This window comes from Eschrichtius robustus, chromosome 9 (assembly GCF_028021215.1).
Source record: "Eschrichtius robustus isolate mEscRob2 chromosome 9, mEscRob2.pri, whole genome shotgun sequence".
Taxonomy (NCBI): Eukaryota; Metazoa; Chordata; class Mammalia; order Artiodactyla; family Eschrichtiidae; genus Eschrichtius; species Eschrichtius robustus.
The window spans coordinates 51073485-51097028 of NC_090832.1; the positions used below are offsets into that span (position 1 = coordinate 51073485).

At 41.1% G+C, this 23544-nt stretch overlaps 1 protein-coding gene across 1 annotated transcript in view; it reads right to left on the reverse strand.

Annotated features, from left to right (window-relative positions):
• LOC137769136 (uncharacterized) overlaps positions 1-23544 on the reverse strand; it is a 48715-nt gene that overhangs the window by 19929 nt on the left and 5242 nt on the right. The window contains 9 exon segments of the mRNA XM_068550842.1: positions 1707-1862; positions 4484-4686; positions 7948-8176; positions 10384-10514; positions 11106-11157; positions 11244-11387; positions 11389-11437; positions 16840-16965; positions 18703-18889. Of these exon segments, the coding sequence (XP_068406943.1) occupies positions 1707-1862; positions 4484-4686; positions 7948-8176; positions 10384-10514; positions 11106-11157; positions 11244-11387; positions 11389-11437; positions 16840-16965; positions 18703-18889 (1277 nt within the window).

The window sequence follows — 23544 nt, forward strand, 5'->3', positions numbered from 1 at the left end:
AATTTGATCATATGTCAGATTGTATTAGGAAAGAAGGAAGGGAGGGGAAGAGGAAAGGAAAGAAGGTAAAAAGATAGGGAAAAAATGGTCAAAAAAGGGAGAAAGACAAGGAGGGAAAAGGGGAGGATGGGAAGAAGGAAAGGAGGGAGGAGGGGAGGAAGGAGGAGGGAGGGAAAGGGGGAGGGAGGAAAGAATGGGGCAGGCTGACAGTAGCTGGTGGTAGTGGTAGCACGCCTCAGGCTTCTCTATCTTACAGGCTGACCTTGACATCAGCATGACGGGCCCCTCAGGGAGTGTGATAGAAGGACGCCTGCTGGACAGCCACCATTAAAGCATTTTTCTGAGTAGCTTGTCATGCAAGGGTCACTTGCATATTTTCCACTCCCGAATGGAACAAGAGCTAAAGGAAGAAATGTGAAAGTGATTAGGAATTTCTCTCATAACAGAAAGGTGAAGTTGAGGGTGGGGATCACCACTTACTCAACATGTAAATGTATGGATCAAACTGCTGGATATGTTGAGATCCTTGCTCCTCAGCCACAAGCCTGAATTTGGTCTCTCCCTAAGCAGTGTTCCATCCCATGAAGGCAGGCTCCAGGCCTAATTGCTCTGTATCTGGACAGCATCAGTTTTCCCCAGTTGTCAGAAAAGGATGAGTAGACTCTGATTAACTAGTAAACATATGCTCAAAGGCAGGCTTTTGTAAAACTGCCAAGATTAGATTAGTATTTAAAACATACACACACAAATACAAACCTGCACATACACATGTAGAAGCAAAGAAGTCCATCTGAGTGACAAGAGAAATGCAAATCAAAACTGCAATGAGGTATCATCTCACACCAGTAAGAATGGGCATCATCAAAAAATCTACAGACAACAAATGCTGGAGAGGGTGTGGAGAAAAGGGAACCCTCTTGCACTGTTGGTGGGAATGTAAATTGATACAGCCACTATGGAGAACAGTATGGAGGTTCCTTAAAGAACTAAAAATAGAATTACCATATGACCCAGCAATCCCACTACTGGGCATATACCCCGAGAAAACCATAATTCAAAAAGACACATGCACCCCAATATTCATTGCAGCACTATTTACAATAGCCAGGTCATGGAAGCAATCTAAATGCCCATGGACAGATGAATGGATAAAGAAAATGTGGTACATATATACAATGGAATATTACTCAGCCATAAAAAGGAACGAAATTGGGTCATTTGTAGAGACATGGATGGATCTAGAGACTGTCATACAGAGTGAAGTAAGTCAGACAGAGAAAAACAAATATCGTATATTAACGCATATATGTGGAACCTAGAAAAATGGTACAGATGAACTGGTTTGCAGGGCAGAAATAGAGACACAGATGTAGAGAACAAATGTATGGACACCAAGGGGGGAAAGTGGCGGAGGCGGGGGCGGTGGTGGGGGGATGAATTGGGAGATTGGGATTGACATGTATATACTAATATGTATAAAACAGATAACTAATAAGAACCTGCTGTATAAAAAATAAATAAAATAACATTCAAACAAAAAAAAAAAGAAAGGAAAAGAAAAACAATGGCATCATGGCAGATAGATTATAAGGGAGAGAATTTAGAATGCAATTGCATTTGCATGGCCAGCGGTGATAGAAATTATTTTTTACTGGCCACTCATTCTACTGTTACATTATTTTTACTTTGACCCTCTCAAGGCTCACCTATCTACGTGGTCACTGTCCTCCAGCAGAGAGATTATAAAGACAGGAAGTGGATGGACCACCTTGTCCTCGTGTGATGCAAATTCAAAGTGAAGAGGCTTCAGATACAAATGGAACTCTTCAAAACCCATCTCCCACGCCAAGTCCTTATAGAGACTAAAAGGGGGGGGGGGGGGAAAGCCAAGAACATTTGCTATTATTTTCCCCTAAAAGGAAAGTAAGTGGTAAGAAAACCAAACCATCTGAATAAGCACAAAAGCAAAAGTCAAAACAAAAGTAAGCCAAGTCCGGTGTGAAGTGAATGAGTCACAAAGGTTTTGAGTCTGCCCTAAGCTCTGACAGTTAAAGATAGTAGTTAAGGTAGGAGGAGATATGCTTGGGCACTTCCTCAACTCTCATTTCCTACAAGCTGGCTTCCGTCCTCAGAGCCCTCCTGAGGTCACCAATATTGCCCTCAATAGGAGGTTCATCATTTTTCCTCAGAGCTCCTCATGGCTGGCCTGTCTCCTCCTTGAGGAACATTTTTGTTCTCCTGGATCCAGGATCTCCATGCTTCTGCCTCCTGACCACTCTCTCTCAGTCTTCATTGGCTTCTCCTCTTTTTTTTTTTGAAATAGCCCTCTTCTACCACCCATGCCACGTCACTGACCTTGTTGGAGACCCTGCAGGACCCTGTGCAGGTCACCCGGATGGCTCGGAAGGGCAGTGGCGCCAGTCGCATGTGCACAGCCCCTGCTAGACATTCCCCCGGGTTGTTGATGACATGGTTGTGGCTCTGGCGGACCACAAAGAGCTGCACCCACCCCATGCCAGGGCACTGGCTGAGCAGCCAAGCACCGCTGCCCCCGTCCCGCCACCGCTGCTGTCGCTACGTTCCGGCTTCTCCTCTTTATTTTCAAATCCTGGTGTTTCCTGGTGTTCTAAACCCAATCCTCTTCTCACCTTCTCCATGCCCTCCTGAGGGAGTCTGTCATCCAACTCCAGGCCCTAACCATCACCCCCTTGTGTAAGAACCTGTGACCCCCACCTTTGTCCTGCTTCAACTCTGAGCTCTACTCTCACGTGTCCATGGCTTGCAGCCAAGATCCATTCAGATGTCACTCTGGCATTTCAGCCTTCTGTGTCTAGAATGTCTTCCCTTCCTCTCTTACCCCCATTCTAACACACTTCTTCGTCTTGAGAAGTTGGTACATTAAGGCTGAGTTCAAATGGCACCTGTATTAGTTTGCTAGGCTGCTGTGAAACGGTACCATAAACTGGGGGGCTTAAACAACAGAAATTTGTCTCAGTTCTGGAGGACAGAAGTCCAAGATCAAAGTGTTGCAGGGTTGGTTCCTTCTGAGGGTTTTGAGTGAAGGAGCTGTTCTAGGCCTTTCTCAGCTAATAGATGGCCATCTTGTCCTTGTGGTTTCACACAGTATTCCTTCTGGGTATGTCTGTGTCCAAGCTACCTCTTCTTGTAAGGACACCAGTCATATTAGATAAGAGCCTACTCTTCACTTTAACTTCATTTTAACTTGACTACCTCTGTAAAGACCCTATCTCCAAATAAAGTCACATTCTGAGGTACTAGGGGTTAGAGCTTGAACATACGAATTTTGGAGTTACACAATCACCCCTAGGCCATTTTCTATGGAACTTTCTCTGATTCACTTAGAAAGAGTGAAATACACTATTTCCTGTGCTCCCATGGTATTTTGTTCATATGACTAAAATATCATACTAAACTTTATTAGGGGGAACTTTTACATTGTGAACTCCCTGAGAACAAGGATCAGAAATTATGAGGAGGTAGTATCATAGCAGTTAATAATATCTGGGCTCATAGTTTGAATTCTGCTTCTACTACTTTCTAGTTATTTGATCTTAGGCAAATTACTTAATTTTTCTGAGCCTCTACCTTCCTGCTGGTAACATGTTTGTAAGCTATCATATCATAATATCATATCATAAGGACATCCCAAAGCTATCATATCAAAAGAATATTCTGAGGAGTAAATGAACTAATACATGTAAAGTCCCCAGTACAGACCCTGGCCGCACTAGGCCCTAGACAGTGGTTGATGGTTGATGATTGGACTCTTTGTGTCTTCAGGGCCTCTCATGGGGACAGAACACAACAGAACTCATACATGTTTGCAACAAATCTTCAAGTTCCATATTTTTCCAGTTTGGGGAACATGTTCACTTAAATGTCTTACCATCATCTCACGCTCATATCTAAAACCGAACTCACTAAGTGTTCTCTCCCCCTGCCTGCTGAACCTTCTATACCTCTGCCAGACCTGGATGCTGTCTCTGACTCATTCTTTCCTTTCTTTAGGCCCTCCATTGCTTCTGCTCTGCTATTCAACTTCATTATATTTGAGAGCAAATACAGTCAGTATTCACTGAGTTCCCAGTGAGGGTCAGGCTTCATACCCCTGATAGGATACTATGGAAAACAACATGGAGAGAGCTTTTCCATTTAGGGAGCTTACACTAGCAGGAAAACCAACAAACCAATATTAAGCATATAATTAAAAGGCAATGGCTGAATGAAGAGGAAGCCCGGGTGCTCAGAGGAGAACTCAGCCTAGCTGAGTGGTCAGAGAGGCATGTGGGGAGGCCTGAGTGAGAGGATAAACAATGGAGGGAGGGAGAAAGGGAGGTCATCATTTCAGCCATTTAGAAAGCTCATTCTGGCTACTCTGGGGGCACAGATGGGGCAAGGCTTGCAGGTAGGGGGACCCGTACCTCTGTTATCCTCCATCTGTATCCTCAGTCCCCCTACTGACCATGCTAACTGTACACTCTCCAGACTCATCTCTATCAGCCTATGCCAGAGGGTCAAGAGTTCCAAAAGTTTGGAAAACATCTGTAGGAGCAGCATATGAGAATCTTGGCCTTTGTTCTGTCCTTCGTCTGCTGCAGACTTGAATGCAAGCAGGCCTACCTCCCCCACGAGGAAGGGATCGCCCATCACTTTAGCTGAAAACAGCTGAAAGAAAACAGAATACTTTAAAACACACACACACACACACACGCACACAAAGAAATCTGACATATTAAGAAAAATACATCAGCAGCATAGACTTTGGATCCAGAGTTCCAGGGCTCAAGTCCTAGCTCTGACACTTATAAGCTGTGAGATTTGGGGCAATTTACTCAATTTAGCTGTCTCTCAGTTTCCTCATCTGCAAAGTGGGGATAAGGATAATAACAGCACCTAATAGGAACTGATAGATCAAAACAGTATCATAGGGTTGTTGAGAGGGTTAAGTGAGTTAATATATGCAAAAGTGCTTGGTACAGAGTATTTGCTATTACCATTATCATAAATGTTTTAAGCCAAAATAAACAGAGAAATGACAAAGATGACCTAAATAGAAATAGAAGTCTCTGATATATTTCAAGTATTTTAGTGGCCAATAATAATAATAATATCAATAATTTCTTATAAACTCTAATTGAAGTTTAAAAAATTTCAAGTATTTTCACGTATATTAACTCATTTTTATTTTCACAAGATATCCATGATTTAGGCATCACAGATACTATTATTTCCATTTTACCAGTGAGGGGTCAGAAGCAACACTGAAATTTTCTAAGGCCATACAACAGTACCAAGAATAAACTTAGGTTTCCCAGCTGCAAGCTGTAGTTTTACAGTATACCAAACTGCCTCTGCAGTGCTCCTCCACTCAGAGTCAGCCCTGGGTGACTTGTGAAGTAACCACATTGTTCTTTAATGTCCTTCTGCCTTGGTCACCTCCTCTGCTCTGACATTTTTGCTACCCTCTAATATACCACTCCCAGCAAGGACCCAGTTTGGAGACCCCCTAGTCTGCCTTTCCTGGTTTGGCTTCCCAAGGGTAGATCCACTTATCTACCAAAGTCCTTGCCTACTCAAAGATGCAATTTCTAGACAATTGAAGTCTTTCAAAGTGATAAAGAGATTTATTAAACTAATTTCCTGCTTGTCTTCTGAGGGCAATACCTGCCCCATTTTCTGTCCCAATACAGAAGATTAATCTGAATATTTATCATTTCTAGGTCCCAATTTGAACACATTTCAAAAATAATAACAATTAAAATTGTGTGGGGAATTCCCTGGTGGTCCAGTGGTTAGGACTTGGCACTTTCACTGCCAAGGGCCTGGATTCAATTCCTGGTCGGGGAACTAAGATCCCGCAAGCCACGCAGTGCGGCCAAAAATATAAAATAAAATAAAATAAAGTGTGGGATCAATGAGAGACTGGATAGTTACCCCATATATTTACTACGATTTATAGGAGAACTAAAAACACATTTAAAAAAAAATCTGGTACCATAATACAATGTGAAAATAATCCTCAATAAATGGTAGTAGGATACATGGCTGGTAATTTGGGGAAAAATTCTATTTTGAGCCATACCTTACACCACACACACACTCATATACACACACATACATGCACACACACTCCAGGTGGAACACTCAAAGGAGTTAAATGTTTTTGAAATAAGATAAAACTTTAAGCAATTAGAATAAAATAAGATAAAATATGAAACATCTGGAGGAATTTTTGCTTTCTGGATTTAGGAGGATAGAAGAAATTGCAAAAGAAAAGACAAATAGATTTGACTACATGAAAATAAGTTTCTGTTAAAAAATAAAAAGACAAATTGGGGAAAATATTTGCAGAAAATATGATGGACAAAAGGGTTAAAGTTTTTTTTTTTTTAAAGAAGAGCTCATGTAAGTGGATAGGAATGACATTAGGATTCCAAGAGATAAATAAACTAAGGGAAATAACAGAAAATTCATAAAAAATACAACTAATAACAAGACATTTGGAAGAATATTTAATCTCAACAAATAGCAAGGAAAGAAAATCAGCAGTGTAATGCCACCTTTATATATAATATGTCTATATTAGCACAGACATTACATGCTTATACCTAACATTGTAGGGTATAGCAGAACTGGTACTCTAATACACTATCAGTGGTATTATAGTTTGGCATGACTCTTCTGGAAAGTGATCTGCCAACATATATCAAAAGACTTCAATTTTGTTTCAGCAAATCCACTTCTGTAATCTATCCAAAGGAATTGATTCAAAATACGGAAATATCTGTGAGCATGGAGATGTACCTTATAGCATTTTTAATAATAATGAAAAATTGGAAACTACTTGAATGCCCATTGATGGTTGGATAAGTTATGATTCACCACTTAGGGGAATTATGTGGTTGTAAAGTGAGTAAAAAGACTATTAGCAATATGGAAGAATATATAATATGATGTTAACTGAGAAAAACAGGAGATAGTGTATGAAGGATATGACTAGAAAGAACTATGTAAAACGTATATGAAGAATACTTGAATTCAGAAAAATAATGATTACAAATGTATTTGAGTGGTTATATTTAGAGTAATTTTCTGTTTTCCTCTTTTGCTACAATTCTAAATTTTACTTTCCATCAACTCAAAATTAATTTAAAAGAAAATAAAACTTTAGTTTGGGCAGGAGGAGATAGGAGGCTGAGGCAGACCTGTGGAACAAATATTTTTGGCAGCTGGGGCCCTTGAAAGTTCCTTCATCTTAACAGCAAGTACTCACCCAGAGTAAAGTCAAATTAGAAACCCAGGCTCAACTGTGATAGCCTTAATAGAAAAAGAAAAGAATTAAAATCCAATTACAAACACCATGTAAATCACTGGGCCACAGTTTGAACCATAGTGCATTAGAGCTGGAAGGGGCTTTAGTGATCATTGAGCTCACTTCTACCCTCTTCCCCTCAAATACACAAACATTATGTTAAAAAATAGGAAAGTAAGGCTCAGAGTCACTCAGCAAGTTAATGGCAGGACTGAACTTGAGTCCAAGTCACTGACTCCTCACTCAGTGCTGTCTCTCCTCTACCAGATCTCAGCTCAGGACAAAAGAGTACATTTTAGGAAGAATCTTAGAAAGAAAATAATTTAATTAAAAAAATATTTAAAAAATATAAATAATAAACCAGAAAATATTCTCCCCATACCTAGTACATCTCCCTTTAAATTATAACTGTAGCAGCATCCTGATAAACTAGAAACTTTGACCAATAATGAAAAAAAATAAAAATAAAAATGTTGGCAAGCCCTAGGACTATGATCTGCCCCTGGCCAAATAGAGGGGAATAGAGCCAAACATCAAAACAAAGCTAAGTAGTAACATCTGGGAGGAAACATTCTCTTTGCCAAGGACCCACCTATCCCTTTCAGAGAACCTACGTCTTTTTGGAGCTGTGCGCTGTACCAGGACTTGGGCTTGGCCGGAGTGAGCCACACATCCAGGGCCAGCCGCAGCACGTGTCTCTCTAGCAAGGTGAGGGCACTGGCTGATGTGGGCGTGCCGGTGTGGCAGGCCTCCCTGAGGAGGTGCTCAAGGGCTCTGGGGATGCGTAAAGCCAGGCCCAGGGAAGGGTGGAACTCCAGCAGATACATGTTTGTCAAAGCTGGGCTTAATGAAGAGAAACAATTAATGACGATTTTACACTGTGAAGAACTTAATGTTTCCACAGGTATTTGGATTTTATATTTTTCAAGACCAATAAAACACTCTTATAATCCAGGGCATTATAAAAAATTGGAAGCTCAGTGGGGCCTCAGAGGCTGTCCAGGGAGCCCATCAAGTTACACAACGTGCTTTTTGCTTTAATGTGAACCTTTTTAAAATCGGAAGACATAGTTTACTCTAAAAGCAAAAAAGAATAAGATTCATTGTAAGTCAAATCATTATGCTGTACACCTTAAATGTATACAGTGCTGTATATCAATTATATCTCAATAAAATTGAAAAAAAGGATTCTAAAATTGTATATGGCAAACCTGTCAACATTTCAGTAATCAATACTTAGCCAAATATTTGAAAACAAAATACCTTAAAAGTATCTAAATATTAAACAAATACTTTCCATGACTATTTCTTTTTTTTTTTTTAATTTAATTAATTAATTAATTAATTTATTTATTTATGGCTGTGTTGGGTCTTCGTTTCTGTGCGAGGGCTTTCTCCAGTTGCGGCAAGCGGGGGCCACTCTTCATCGCGGTGCGCGGGCCTCTCACTGTCGCGGCCTCTTCTTGTTGCGGAGCACAGGCTCCAGACACGCAGGCTCAGTAATTGTGGCTCACGGGCTTAGTTGCTCCGCGGCATGTGGGATCTTCCCAGACCAGGGCTCGAACCCGTGTCCCCTGCCTTGGCAGGCAGATTCTCAACCACTGCGCCACCAGGGAAGCCCTCCATGACTATTTCTATTTTTCAAACGATTCTTTATCCATTTTTTTCCCCCAAAATGATAATGGATGAAGACGATTTTTTTTTTTTTTTGATGAAGACGATTTTTAAGTTCTGTACACAACTGCTGGAATCATTCATGTTTGCCATAAAAATGTTATATTTTATGAATGAATGAGGCCAGAAATAATAAAACACTTTCCTGTGGGTTATTCCTTTGGAAATAAAGGATATAGCACCAGTCAAGTCAAGGGCCTTTCTATATCTAAATACTTCTTAAACCCATGCAAATGGGATTCTTCTTAGTCCTAGATCTTAGAAAATACAATCCTAAGTCTGGAAAGGAATCTCATCAAGTAAATATCATTTGCTTTTGAGACACTCTGACGGGTTTTAGTATCCATATAGTCCTAGCATGTTCTGTCAAAAACCACTTCCTGAACAGTAGATGTCTCAAACTTACTATAGTTAAAAAATCAGTCCTGAGAAAGGTCTTTGGAGAAAATGCAGTCTTGTGCCTGGAGCTCCCCGGGTTCTTTCTCAAGAGAAAGGAAGAAAAGGTTAGAACTTCAGCTATGAAATCCCATGGCACCCTACCCATGGGATGCCTGTCCATGAAATGATGGACCAAGATGACATCACAGCCCGTTGTGGCAATCTCTTACTGCAAGTCTGCCTGTACTGCTAGACTATACACTTCACAGGAGCATAGGGCCATGCCTGCATTGTTCATTCTGTGTCCTCAGCTCCTAGCACACTGCCTGGTACATGTAGATGCTCAAAAATATTTGTTGAATGTTGAAAGGAGCTGGACAATTTCTCCACCCATTTAGAGCAACAGAGAGGTTGTGATCTTGGGTTACACAGACCAACTTGGAGCTTGTCACCAGCTTCTTGGTTCCTCTGTACCCTTGAAGCCTGGAAAGGAATGGTGAGGGGGTATCATACCACATATCAAGGGGGTGACTTCATGTACTCTCTCTGAGTGATCTCAGGAAATTTAATCTGCTCCTTAAAGGGGTGAAGGTGGTATCACAAGATGAGTCTGCAGAAACCTTTTTGTTGACACTTGCTAGAATAAGGAAATTCCTTTTTGAGAAATTTAAAGCACATCCGTGTTTCATATATGTTGGCTTGTGTGGCACCTCTGATAAATCCTATGACAGCATTTCAAGAGCAACTGGGGTTTTTTAGGACTCCTCAAGGGAATGAAGATTCTGCACCCAGTGGCGTAAGTTTAAATTCTAGCCTCCTATTCTTTATTTACAAAGTAAACAGATATTGAGTATGCAAAGGAATCCCTCTTCTGTGACTTTTATGTTTACTTCTCTCAGCTCCAAATACTTGAGAGGTGCTTTGTAGAATAGTATTAGGCTTAACATCATACCCTTAGATTATCCAGAAATTAAACATAAAATGTCTAAAGACAACACCAACTTACCAGCTATTGGTTGATGGAAATGAGTTGTCTGCAAATTATGTTAAGGGGAAGTCCAAATGTATTGCTAGCATCTGGATGGCCTTCACGCCAAAGCCTCTGGACATACTCTCACTGACACTCTATCTAGAAATATCACATAAAAGTTAAAATTAGAAAAGTCAAACTTTCCCATGGATGTGAGTTATGAGCCTTGGCATGATAAGAACAGAACATCAGCCCTTTGCATCTCTTCATTATTTGACTAATTTTCACCCAGACATGGGTTTTAAGGATTCACTCACAAAGAGACATGCTTGTCTTTAGTCTGAGCCGAGGGTCAGCCAGGGAAAGCAAAGGCAACCAGCTTCAGGTGATCTTAAGAGGCACAAGAAAACTTCTTTCTGTCAAATAATTGACTACAAGGAAAAAATTCTAAGCAGGCCTAAGGTAACTGTACTGCAACAATCGCTATCTCCTAGCTTTTCCCCAGAGGACATAGACTGTGATCATTTCCTGTAGTGTCCTAGAAATAATTGCAACCTTTTAAAAAATAAATATAATTTTACACTTTAATGTCTTACAAGGGGGTAGGTTTCACCCTTCTTTCGCTATAAACTCTGTGACTGAATGAAAACAGGTTGTCAATTCTTTGGTATCATTAAATGTAATTAGGATTGGAAACCTCCCTTTAAGGTTGTAGTCATGCTTGGAATTCAACAATGCAAATAAGCTTACACATAAACATCGTGTACGTGCTGCCCTAGAAAACCCAGATTCTGGGCTGGGACTGAAAGGAAAACACGACTTTCAGTTCTGGCCTGTGTTTTTCATCCTCTTCTCACATGGAATCTTCTAAAACCCAAATATACTCACGTGAGGATGCCCCTCACCAGCTGCAGGTGAAGCCTCAGGCAGGTGCATTCCTCTCGGTAGGCCTTAATGAAGTAAGGGTAGCTGAGATCAAACCTTGGGCACCTGTGTATGACGTCAGTGATGGCTTGTGCTAAGGCAAACCTCCTCTGGGTCCAACGCATGCTGGTAGGCTTCAGAGTAACTGCCAAGAAGTTTCAAATAAGGTTGATAGTCAGGGAACAGGGCCCAGCAGAGAGAGGTGAGCCTCCACCCATTCCATGCTTTGGAAAGACCCCCACCTGCTCCCCCAACAGGAGAGAGACAGCTCTGAACCTCTGGGTACCGGGCCAGGGTGGGCAGCTGCCGCACCAGTGCGACACAGACCAAGCTAGGGAGGGTGAGGGACAAAGCACTCGTTTCACCTCTGTCCCCTCTTCCTCTGCTCTCCACAAATAAAGGGGGGGTAATATAATGAATAATATAACATCTAATAATTATAAGCTCCAATGAGACAGTGCATTCAATGTCACTTCATCAAATCCATTTATCTCCAACACCTTTTTCCACAGACCCACTCTCCCTCCCCCATTTTACTCTATCACCAAAGGTGAGCAGGTGGCCTCCACCCCTCTTCTACATCCTCAGTCCCATTTATGATCCTTTCGCTTTAACAGTTTACCGAAGTTTCACCTATGTAGAAATGGTGGGGGAGGGGGTTAGAGTGGCAAGCTGAGGATGAAAGTCCCCTCTAGCTATAAAGGCATTTATCCCAGATCAGACTTCACTAGGAAAGGCCTACGTACAGAACTCTCAAGAGCATCGAGGGAACTTTTGTTTTAGTGGAGTTCACAAGTCTTTTCTAAAAACCGAAGAAAGCTTCCATGCACTAACTGTTGAAGAGGGTTCTTAGTGTGGGAATTCAGAAAGAGATGCTCTTTATTTTGTTTTTACATTTGTTTATGCACTTAAGGAATTTCTGTTCTGTGTGTAAATTCTATTTGTGTGTAATTAGTCATGGTGCTAATCAGAAAAAGCTCTTCAGAGATCACTGGGCTGGAATCCCAAACAGGGACCTAAGGGCCAATATGTAAGTAGTTCTGAACAATGTAATTACTGTCTTAGGGTTGTTTTAAAACTTTCATAGGCCTTAGACTCACTTACTTTTGGAGACCCTGACCCACATTATATCACATACATTAAAACTCACATCCCAATCAATTATTTTCTGTACAAATGTTACATGATATTTATAATTTTGCTTTTCAAATTATTTGGCTATGAGCAATACACTTCATTAATGATTGGCTATGATTTCTGGGTAGTATGTACTTGAGAATTCTTATGAAGTGAGAAAATCTGATCTATAAATTGTTTTCAAATGTAATGAGATGTTTACAAGTGCTCAGTTAAAGTTTTAACATTTTATGGACATGTCATTTAAGCATTTATTGATAACTATTTTGTATTTTCTTTTCGGATTTCCGAGTAATGCATGTTTTTTCTCTCAGATCTCACGTATTTCCAATGGTCCCTGAAAAGCTCTTAGATCCTAAACACCACGTCTATATTACCTGATGGATAAATCAACTCTAACTGAAAGCTTCTGAACTTTTACTCCCAATGGTCTCACAACAGAACAGATCCCTTTCCTCTGCCGATCTAATCCAACATCCCCCCAAGAGTTTCAGCTCAACATGTCCCTCCCCAGTCTTCTCTGACCCACTCCTCTAATGGAGGTTTCACGCTTCTGAAAGGCCTCAGCTCCCAGGGTAGCTTTATCACCAAAGACACAGGTGTGCCCAGTGTGCGCATTTAATTGACAGCAAGGAGTGGATTGTTGAGCCTGCAATTTCTACCCACCCGACAGCCTAGCACACGCTGAGATGCATTAGAGAAAGAGCATTTTTTGTTTCCTTGGGTGTTGGTCTTTCCTGGTAGTTTGAGGCCAGGAAGCCAGCCCACTTCTTAACAAACTACGGAATTTCCTAAAAGGAGATAAAGAGCCCCTTTCATTCTGTGGAGCCCATAGCTAAGAATGCAAGACGAGAAAGAACTGAGAGGGTGTAAGCACTACTTGAATATAGGTGGCAACAGCGCAGCGGGGAGTAAAGGAACCAAGTGGCAGGAAAAGCCAGGAGTGTCTGCATCTTGCAATAACAACTCCTGAGGCTCCCAAGGAGGAAAACACTTGAGAATCAATAGCAGACTAGGAATCAAATACTGCCTTAGTAATAGAAGTCCAATGTCTGAGGGCTTCAGTGCTAAGGCTCAAGCAGGGAGAGCCTGGGACACTTTATTTAGCATCCAGTTTTGCAGAATGCCCTTTGGGAAACATTGGTCCAAGGGGCCTTGGGTCAACCTTAGTATAAAAAGGATAACACCAGAAGAGGCTAAAAGCTTAGGACACAGAATGTGCTCCACAGGTTAAAAACTCACACAGCTCAGAGTGTGAAATGAAGGAAGGTGCAGCTCCCTTGCCTTTAAGTGAACCCCAGGGAAAATGAAGTAAGCAGGGTGATCTAAATGACCTTATCCCATCCACAGGGCTCTACTCTAGAATAGCATTCAGTTATTAAATAGCAGAAGACAAAGCAGAAACGAAGGAGTGATGGGGTAAGAAGGGTGCCACTCAATAGCCTAGGGGAAGATTAGAAAAGAAACAATAACTTCCCTAAATCATTCTGGACGAATTTAAACCTTTTGGCTGGGCCAGGGCAATCCCAGGAGCTGGTTTATAGTATTTGTATTGCCTTGACCTGTTTTTGTACAATAAGCCCTATTGTTTGGTTATTTGGCAGGGGAAGTTTGTGGTAAGGGTTCTTGCTGGCGATTCCAATCTGGTGATACCAGGTTGCAGAGGCTGGTGCTAAATTGCCACTATCACTTTGTTGTTGGTAGGATTACCAGATTTAACAAATAAAAATCAGGTCGTCTAGTTAAATTTGAATTGCTGATAAACAACCAATACTTTTTCAGTATGTCCCCAATATTGTCATATTTTACCTGGCAACCCTAGCTGTTGAGCAGGAAAATGTGGCTCTTTTTAAATTGACAAGACTTTTTCAAGCTTTGCCCTCCACCTTGAAAAGCTCTCAGATGGCTCTTTGCATAATTTTATTATGAATTCTTTCTCAGCAGGGGTAGGACTGTGATCTTTCTGCCTCACAGTTGCTATTTATTATCTGTTTGCTAAGTGGCCCATTTCCATTTAAACTCTGGGCTGGTATTTGTCTAAGAAGTCTTCCTAGCCTGCCAAATGCCACCTGTGTATGTCAAGGGCCAACTCTCAGGCAAAATAATATGTGGTGCACACTGACGGTAGGCATCAAATATTGGAGAAAATAGAAGAATGAATAATCTCAAACCGTACTGTGTTTATATTTTTTACCTCAGCCTTTTTTTATTTCTTGGACTTAAAAAACTTTTAAAAACAGTATTTTAGGTCAAATGAAAGTGCAAAACAGAAAATCAGTGTCAGACACATCTTGTCACAGAATTTTTGGCCTTTTTTTTAGTGCTCTAAACACTAATTCAAATTACCCTGAAAATGTGTCCTCTGGTGGCTGTGGAGAGAATTAGCAGTTGGTATAAATGTCAGGAACTGGCACAGCTGATGCCCAGCTTCTGAGTCTCTTAATCCACCTAAATTCACACCAGCTCTATTTTTATGAGCCTTTTACATAATATGGCTACTTTAAGGATTTAAGACAAGCCAATGTGTTTGAACAATTCTTGACTTTAGTGATTCCAATATATTTAACAATAAAAAACAGCTGAGGACACTTGGCAGTAGAATCAGTACTGGGGGAAATCAATTGTACTTTAGATAAAAATCTGGTTTATCCATTAAAATTAGGCCCTTTCGACAATTTCTGATTTAGAAAGCCACATTTTCCAGTTTTTGGCACAGAGAGCTCAGTTTCCATAGGGAACACATTCTCGGGGTAGAAACGAGGGAGATATTTTCAATGATTGTTTTAAGTTAAAATAATTTCACGTACCACAGAAGAAACCAGTGGACAGCCCTGGTAGCTTAGCACAGAATGAACCCTAGGCCAAAGTAAGGAGAAATTTATTTGTTTTTTATTACTCTGCCTTTCTATTCTTCTCTGCCGTTGAGTCCTGCCTGGGGCCTCCATAAAAGGCCTAGAAGAACTGAAAGTGGAGGTGGGGAGAGTACAGAAAAGGGAGGCTGCTTAAAACTCATGTCTGGCCCAATAAACTTGTCAAGTTTGAGGATTCTGTATTACTTTACGTTTAATGCAGCCTCTCCAGTTTCTACACTGAGTCTAAAACTCCCATTTACTCAGCTGATCACAGTAAGGTTCTGTTTGGCAGATCAAGTTTGCAGATGCAAACTCTAGAAGCCAGTTGTCTTTGAAAAGAGGAACAATTTTCAAGGCCAAGCCTTGCACCCTTTAAGTCCAGCCAGTTGTTTTCAAAAGTGGGTGACCTACATCTCCATGAGTAACAGACCAGAGCGTAGATGAAATGGTAAACCCTCTACTCTACTAGAAAAACAATTCAAAGAAAACATTTCCACTTCCTCATCCTCCGACCACATCACAACGCACTGTAACTGGCTTCCATCTCTGCTACTCTTTTGAGAGAGTCCTACAAAGCTGGCAATGACCGCCTGATGGCGGACCCCACTGTCTGGTTTTTAGGACTCACCTTTCTTGATGTTTCACGTCCACACGGGAAACCATCCTCTCCTAATTAAAATGTTTTTTTCCTGTGGGCTTTCCTAACACTATCCCTTTCTTTTTTTCTGCAGTCTCTTTGGCTCCTCCTTCTTGTTCCTCTCATGGATTCTTGTTCCATGACCTTCCCCTTAAATGTAAGTGTTCCCAGGAACCCACTTCAGGCATCTCTGGCTTTTCCTAGTCATTTCGATTCATTACTATGGTTCAACTTCCACATTCATACTTCAGCTCGTACCTGCTCCTGAGCTTCAAACCTACAGCTCCCGCAAAACATTCACACCTGGGTTTTCGCAAACTCTCCTCACATACCTTGTGTCCTAGACTCAATGACTCAATGTTACCTTCCCCTCTAAAGAGGCCCCTCCTCTTTCATTCTGTTTCAGTTAACACAGTCTCCTCCCTGAGCCCGAGGAAGTCATTTTAATTCCACCCTCATTCTCTCACTCCAACATCCAGTCTTCAAATCCTCTTATTTCCATTCTGGAAATCCTTGCCCAACTGCTCTCACCCACCCACATGTGGCATACCCTTCTAAAGGCCATAATAAGGTCAGTCAGTTTGTCTGTGTTTAGCAAAGTGAGGCTTGTCCCTTGACAGGACAATGAACATGAATGGAATCATCATTCGTTCTCAATAAAAGCATACATATTATAAAAGGGCCTGAATTATACAGCCCTCTAACAAATTGCCCTTAAGATAAAGTCATATCCTTCACATTTTATTTTTTGTAACAAAGAACCACAGTAAAGAACGTAAAATTTATTACCCACATCCTTACAACTAGCTAAGGTTATTTAAATAATTATTCATTTTATTGAGAGCTGCCCTAAAAGACCCACTGGGTTTAAAAAAATATATTGGGGTTTATAAGAATATTCAATAGATGTTTTGTTTTCTAGGCAAAAATACCTGGCGCTTGTTTTCTAGAAGAGTTGCTTCCCAAGTCCACATGTCATACAGCACAGCAAATCTGTCCACACCTGCATGGGCCCATCCCCAGTCCTGGTCAATATTTGACTCGCTGCCCTCTTTGTGACCTGGTAGAGAAATGGATGAAAATGACCAGAGACAGGCCTCTCTATGAAGCTATTCCTAGTAGAAATGGACCCCTCAGATTGTCAGCTCCCTCTCAGGAAGGAAAACACTGAATGGGTAACTGGGATTCCTCAGAGTCGGTTAAAGAGCCATGGGCAAGACCAGGCGCTAAGTTCATACTTGCTGACTTTTAAATCAACAGAGGTTTTTGTTTTTACTTTTAGTTTTAAAAGACTAATTTTAGAAATATAACCAAAATTCAGTTAACACGAAATATTTACTAAAATGTCTGCAAACCTGTAATTTAAAGGCAAAACACACATTTCTCCTTCGGTAAAAACAGGTCCCTGGTGGTTTAACAACAAACTCAGTTTAACCTGCTGTATCAACTGATGCCAGCCAAGTCAAAATTTTTCAGGGAAATTTCTAAGATATTCCTTAATTATGTTAATTACTAACTTAAATCAATAAGTGTAATCATTGCCATTATTCAGCTAAAATATTTTCCCACTATAGTACTGTAAGTTTTCACTGTCGACATCACTATTGCTTAAAATTTTAAGTGGTCTATTTCAGAATAAAATATTAAAAAGTAAGAGATTTTCAGGTTTAATAATTATCAAGTACATGGTGCGTACTTGAACAAGAGAAAGCCTTTGGTCAGGAATTCTATAGCAGCAGGTGGGAAATCATTTTACAATGGATGACCGTATACTCACTAGCTCAGCGAGAGATGCTCATGTGACTAAGTATTTCAATCAAAGTAAGTTCTTAGCAGATGGAAATAGTCGAATCATAGTGTAAACTAACATCAGCAAAAATGATGCATTAGTATGTAGGATGACCAGTAGAGATAAAAGCTAAGAGCTGAAATTAAATGCCCTGGAATGTTGGATGCCGGTACCGCATCCCATGATTCAGATCCCAAATGGTCTGTGGCAAAGACAGAACAAAGAATTCAATCTAATACAAAATTAATTCTGTCTGGGATCTGAAAGGTTAACTGTCAAACATTCTTAGAGCAGCCTTTTATAACAATATGAACATGAATTATCCTTAATTAAAGTCTACATATATTACAAAATAGCACAAACTCTCGCTAAATTTCCCTCCGGGTGTTGCAGTGTGTCTAGAAACTCTAAGTTCTTTCCAAATGCAATGTTAATGCAGTCATATTATTCCAATAGGAATATTCTTACCTCATCTATTTCTAAAATTGGATAAATTTGAGTGATGCCAAAAGGAAGAGAGAATACAGATTACGGGTTATTTGATTACCCTGACTAATGATTTCTCCCCCTGGGGCTTGTCTGGCATTTTCCTACCCAGGGCTTTTTGCATCCTGGTGGTTTTCTGTTAGGAACTCAGGAATATCTCTGCTTCTAACGGCAGTTTCCCCAAGGTCAATCACCCTTTTTGTCACTTAGAAAAAAAATCATTAATTTCCCTCAGGGCCCTGCACCCAGTGGGTAAGGCAGAAATGCCACTGGGCAACAAGTAGAGTCTAAACAACAGTAAGAACTATAACCAAGTTACAGTCTCCAACAAATGGGGGACCTGAGCTGGAAACAAAACTGTATCTTTTCTAAAATGGTGTGTGTTGAGGAGGTGTATGTGCTTATTGAATTTTCAGATACTATTGTATATGCCTATATATTTTGAGGTGGGAGGTGTTAAATAGAGCCCTTAGTGGTTTTTGTCTGTTTGGTTGGTTGATTTGAAAAAATCTGACTTCTGACTTTTTTCTTTCTCAGTGTAATGGCTGGCCACAAGCAGCAGTTCTGTCTCTAGTTCTTTCAGATCATTCAAGGCTTCATCATACATGACATACCCTCCTTGCTGGTCCTGGGTGTGGACGTAACCAGCATCCATGCTGTAGTAGTCATCCTGGTTCTCCACTTCCAAGAACTCCGTGAATTGGACACTTTAGACCTGGGAAAGAAAGCCAAGCCTGGAAGTTACCAGAAGAGGGAGAGCTATATTTTGCCAGCCCAAACGGACAAAACAGCAGGCTTCTGTTCCCACACAGTGGGCTGTCAGCATGCAGCTATAGACATGATGAATGTATAAAGAGCTATATGTAGAGAAAAAAGATATTAGCAAAGAATGTCAGGGAAGCGTAGTTCCTTAGATAGATAACTAACTAAATTTTATGATTAACTCAGGATTATCTGGAAAAAGGTAGACAACAGAGCCAAGTGCTAAAGGTGGTCTCTGAAGCCAGAGTGCCTGTGTTCAGGTCTTGGCTCTGCCAGGATCTCACCTTAGGCAAGTCACGCAGCTACTCTTAGCCTCCATTTCCTCATCTGTAACATGGGCACGGTGGAGACACTACAATGGTTGTTGTAGGGAGTATATGATACCATGAATATGAGGCCCTTGAGATCTATAAACATTAGCTGTTAAAGATATTTTTCTTTTAATCTTATAAATACTTCTAAGATGCATTAACACAATCTCATGTCTTAGTAATATACTGGGTTGAATGTGTCCCCCCAAAATTCATGTCCAATTGAAACATGTGAATGTGGCCTTATTTGGAAATACAGTCTTTGCAGACGTACACAAATTAAGACGAGGTCATACTGGATTAAGGTGAGCTCCAATCCAATGACTGGTGTTCTTATAAAAAGAGGAAATTTGGAGACAGATACATAGGGGAGAAGGCCACGTGAAGGCAGAGCCAGAGATTGGAGTGATGCATCTACAAGCCAAGGAACACCAAGGATTGCTGGCAACTACCAGAAGCCAGAAGAGGCAAGGAGGATTTTCCCCTGGAGCCTTCAGAGACAGCATGGCCCTGCCGACACCTTGGTTTTGGACTTGTAGTCTCCAGAATTGTCAGAGAATAAACTTCTCTCCCAGTTGTTGTGAGCCACTCACTTTGTGGTACTTTGTTATGGCAGCCCTAGGAAACTCATATAAGTAATTTGAGTATTCCAATCATAATTTTATTTTTTAGATGACCAAGGGCCTATTGCTTCCTGAGAATCATTATTCTAATAATAATTCTCATAATTTCAAACTTCTCTACCCTTCTCCCCACCCTCAATGCCCAGCCTCCCTCAGTCTCAGCTAACACCCCTCCACTTCTCCACTCACACACAAACCCACCACACTCCCGCCCCTCCTTTCCTGCTCCCTCTGCACTGTAGGGGCCGATTCCACTCCACTTCTCTAAGGCCATTCCCTCCCCCTCTGAAGCATCTCTTCTCCTTGGACATCCAACTCATCTCAACCAGAGATTTCCCAATTGACACTGAAACATGCTCACAGCCCTCTGATTTTGAAACATCCTCACACCCTTCCCCAGGTTCCACCTTACGTCTCTCCTCTTTCTCACAGTCCAACCTCCTAAGATGTCATCTGTACCCACTGTCTCCATTTCTTCACCTCCTGCTCCTCATCCATTCCCATCTGGCTCTTGTCTCCACCAAGCCACCTGAACCATTTTCACTAAGACCAACAATGACCTTTGCTCCACATCCAGCAGACTTTCTTTAGTCATCTTATGTAATCTCTCAGGAGCATCTGACACAGTTTAGCACTCCCTGCTCATATTCTTCTTGCTCTCACCAATTTTCCAGCCATTTCTTCTCTATCAGGTCATTAAATGGTGGCCACACTCAAGCCCCAGTCCTAGGACCTCATCTTTTCTTCCTATAGTCCTTCCTTAGGAGATAGTACACTTTCACAGCTGAGATTACCATATTTAGTCCATTTGCTCCCTAATTTATATCTCTGATCCAGACCTCCTAGAGCTCCAGACACACATATCCAATTACCTATTTAGTATCTGTTCCTGGGCATCTCAAAGGCCCCTCAAATTTAACATGATCAAATCGTGTGATCGCCCCCACGAACCAAGGCCACCTCCAGCTTCCCCATTTTAGTAAATAGCACCACCACCCATCCACTTCCTCTAGCATTATACATTCCGGATGTCTCTTTCTGCCTCACCCTACATGTCCAATCTATCACGAAGTCCTGTTGATTTTACTTCCTATCTCTCAAATCCATCCAATTATATGCATCTCCACCACCCACCACCCTAGTCCAAGCTGTCATTAGCTTGCACTAGGACTAGTCTAGGAACTTCTAAACTGGCCTAGCCTCTTAATTGGTCTGTCCACATCCCCTCTGGCCTGGGCTTATTCTCCCTTCCATTTTACTCACTACTGGCAGAGGATCTTTTAGAAATGGAATTTAGATTATGTTATCCCTTCTCCCCTTTAATATCCCAAAGGGCTTCCCATTGCTCACAGAACAAAGCAAAACTCCATAAAAGGACCTATGTGGTCTGGCCCCTGCCTATCTCTCTCCAGTGGTTTTGAACCAAATGTGATTTTTCCCCTCAGAGGACATTTGGCCATGTCTGGAGACATTTTTGGTTGTTATAACTTGGGCGAAAGTGCTACTGGCATCTAGTGGGTGGAGGCCAGGGATGCTTCTAAATATCCTACGGTGCACAAGACAGCCTCTCACAATAAAGAATTATCGGGCCCAAAATTTCAATAGTGCCAAGGTTGAGAAACCTTGGGCTACTTTCATTTTGCATCACTTTCCTCCTGGATCACTGTGTCCCAGCCATTCATGTCTTCTTTTGATTTCTTGTGGGTGCCATGCTCCCTCTTGGCCACAGGTCCTTTGCATAGGCTATCTATACCCTCTTCATGGAATTGTTGGAGCATATGATAATTCTATTTTTAATTTTTTGAGGAACCACCATACTGTTTCACACAAGCAGCTGTACTACTTTACATTCCCACCAACAGTACACAAGAGTTCCAATTCCTCCACATCCTCACCAACATTTGCTATTATATATATATATATATATATATATATATATATATATATATATATATAATGTATATGTATTTCTTCTTAGTTGTTATATTCATGAGTCATTTAAACTATGGAACCAATAGATCCCAATCTTCTATTTTTATAGATCCCCATTTATTCATTCTTATAACATAAATACTTTGTTAAGTAATCAGTTGTTGGATAGAATCCATTTATCTATAAATTTTAAGCAGTCATTATATCCTGGCTCTCGGGATACATGTCATTTGGTTCGTGTATGTGGCATTGCCTATTGTATAACCACAGGAATCCCTCTGGAACCTTCACAAACAGGGCAGATGATCACCTGTGGGGATGGTTAATTGTCATTATCAGAAAGGTAGATCAGGGGTACTCTGTGGGCCCTTTCGATTCTCTGGCTCTGATTCAGTTCTTACGTGCTGTTGTAAGTACACCAGGTGATTAAATACTTAATCTCCCTGAAGAGACTCCTCTTTAATGAGTTGCTCATTCAATTATAGATTTTTTATTTAAGCTGAAACTTAGAAATCTTCTAATAAGTAAAACCATGAGCGTTTCCAAATAATAGCTATGGTTCATAATATTCCATCAAGAAGATATTTCATTGTTAAACATTTTTCTGATAGGTGGTTGTTTTTGGTTTGCTTTGCTTTTTACTACTCTTTTTTTGGCTGCGTTGGGTCTTCGTTGCTGAGCACAGGCTTTCTGTAGTTGCGGTGAGTGGGGGATACTCTTCATTGCGGTGCGCAGGCTTCTCATTGCAGTGGCTTCTCTTGTTGCGGAGCACGGGCTCTAGGCGCGCAGGCTTCAGTAGTTGCAGCACATGGGCTCAGAGTTTGTGGCTTGCGGGCTCTAGAGCGCAGGCACAGCAGTTGTTGCCCACGGGCTTAGTTGCTCTGCGGCACATGGGATCTTCCTGGACCAGGGATTGAACCCGTGTACCCTGCACTGGCAGGTGGATTCTTAACCATTGTGCCACCAGGGAAGTCCCTGCTTTTTACTATTCATTAGGCATAAAACTTTTTAATAATTAGGAGCTTCCTTTGACTAGGAGTTCCAAAAGTGAACATATTGTTTTTTATGAAATGATAGGCACTGGTGGAAAACAGAAATGATGCTGAGAAAATTACATGTAACATACAAAAATTAAAGTTTGCTTCGATTTATAAGCTAGCATGTCAGCTTCTGTTGGCATTTAGCTCCTATAGCCTGTTATGCAAAATGAGCTCTCCTCTGAGGAAAAAAGGGACAACTTAATGTGGTATGCTTTATCCACTTTACTGGAAAAGACCTTTCTTTCCCAGTGTTCTTGTACAGGGGAATTTTCTGAGACTTTAAAGAAATGGCTACCGGATTGAGTTCTGAAGCTGATGGAAAGCAGTAACAGTGTCAGGATGCCGACTGTAATGCCATCGTCCACTTAAATGGTCTTTTTTTCCACTTTCCCCACCCCCAAGTCATGGTTCAAGCCCTTTATATAGGCATACATATTTCTTTCCTTTCCCTCCCTGACTTCCTGTGTCTGAAATGTACACTTATGTCCATAGGAGATGAACTGTGAAGACGAGATGGCCAAACTACCTCACATAGGGTTATGGCTCAGTCACTATAACAAAGTGACTTTTCATTTCTTCCACAGCCATGTGGAAGATCTTCCTTCTAAGGTCTAAGGTTTTTGTGGTGTAGAGAGTTGATCCTTCAATATTATTCTTGGAGGAGTGGCAAGAAAAGGATGGCAATAATTACCTGTT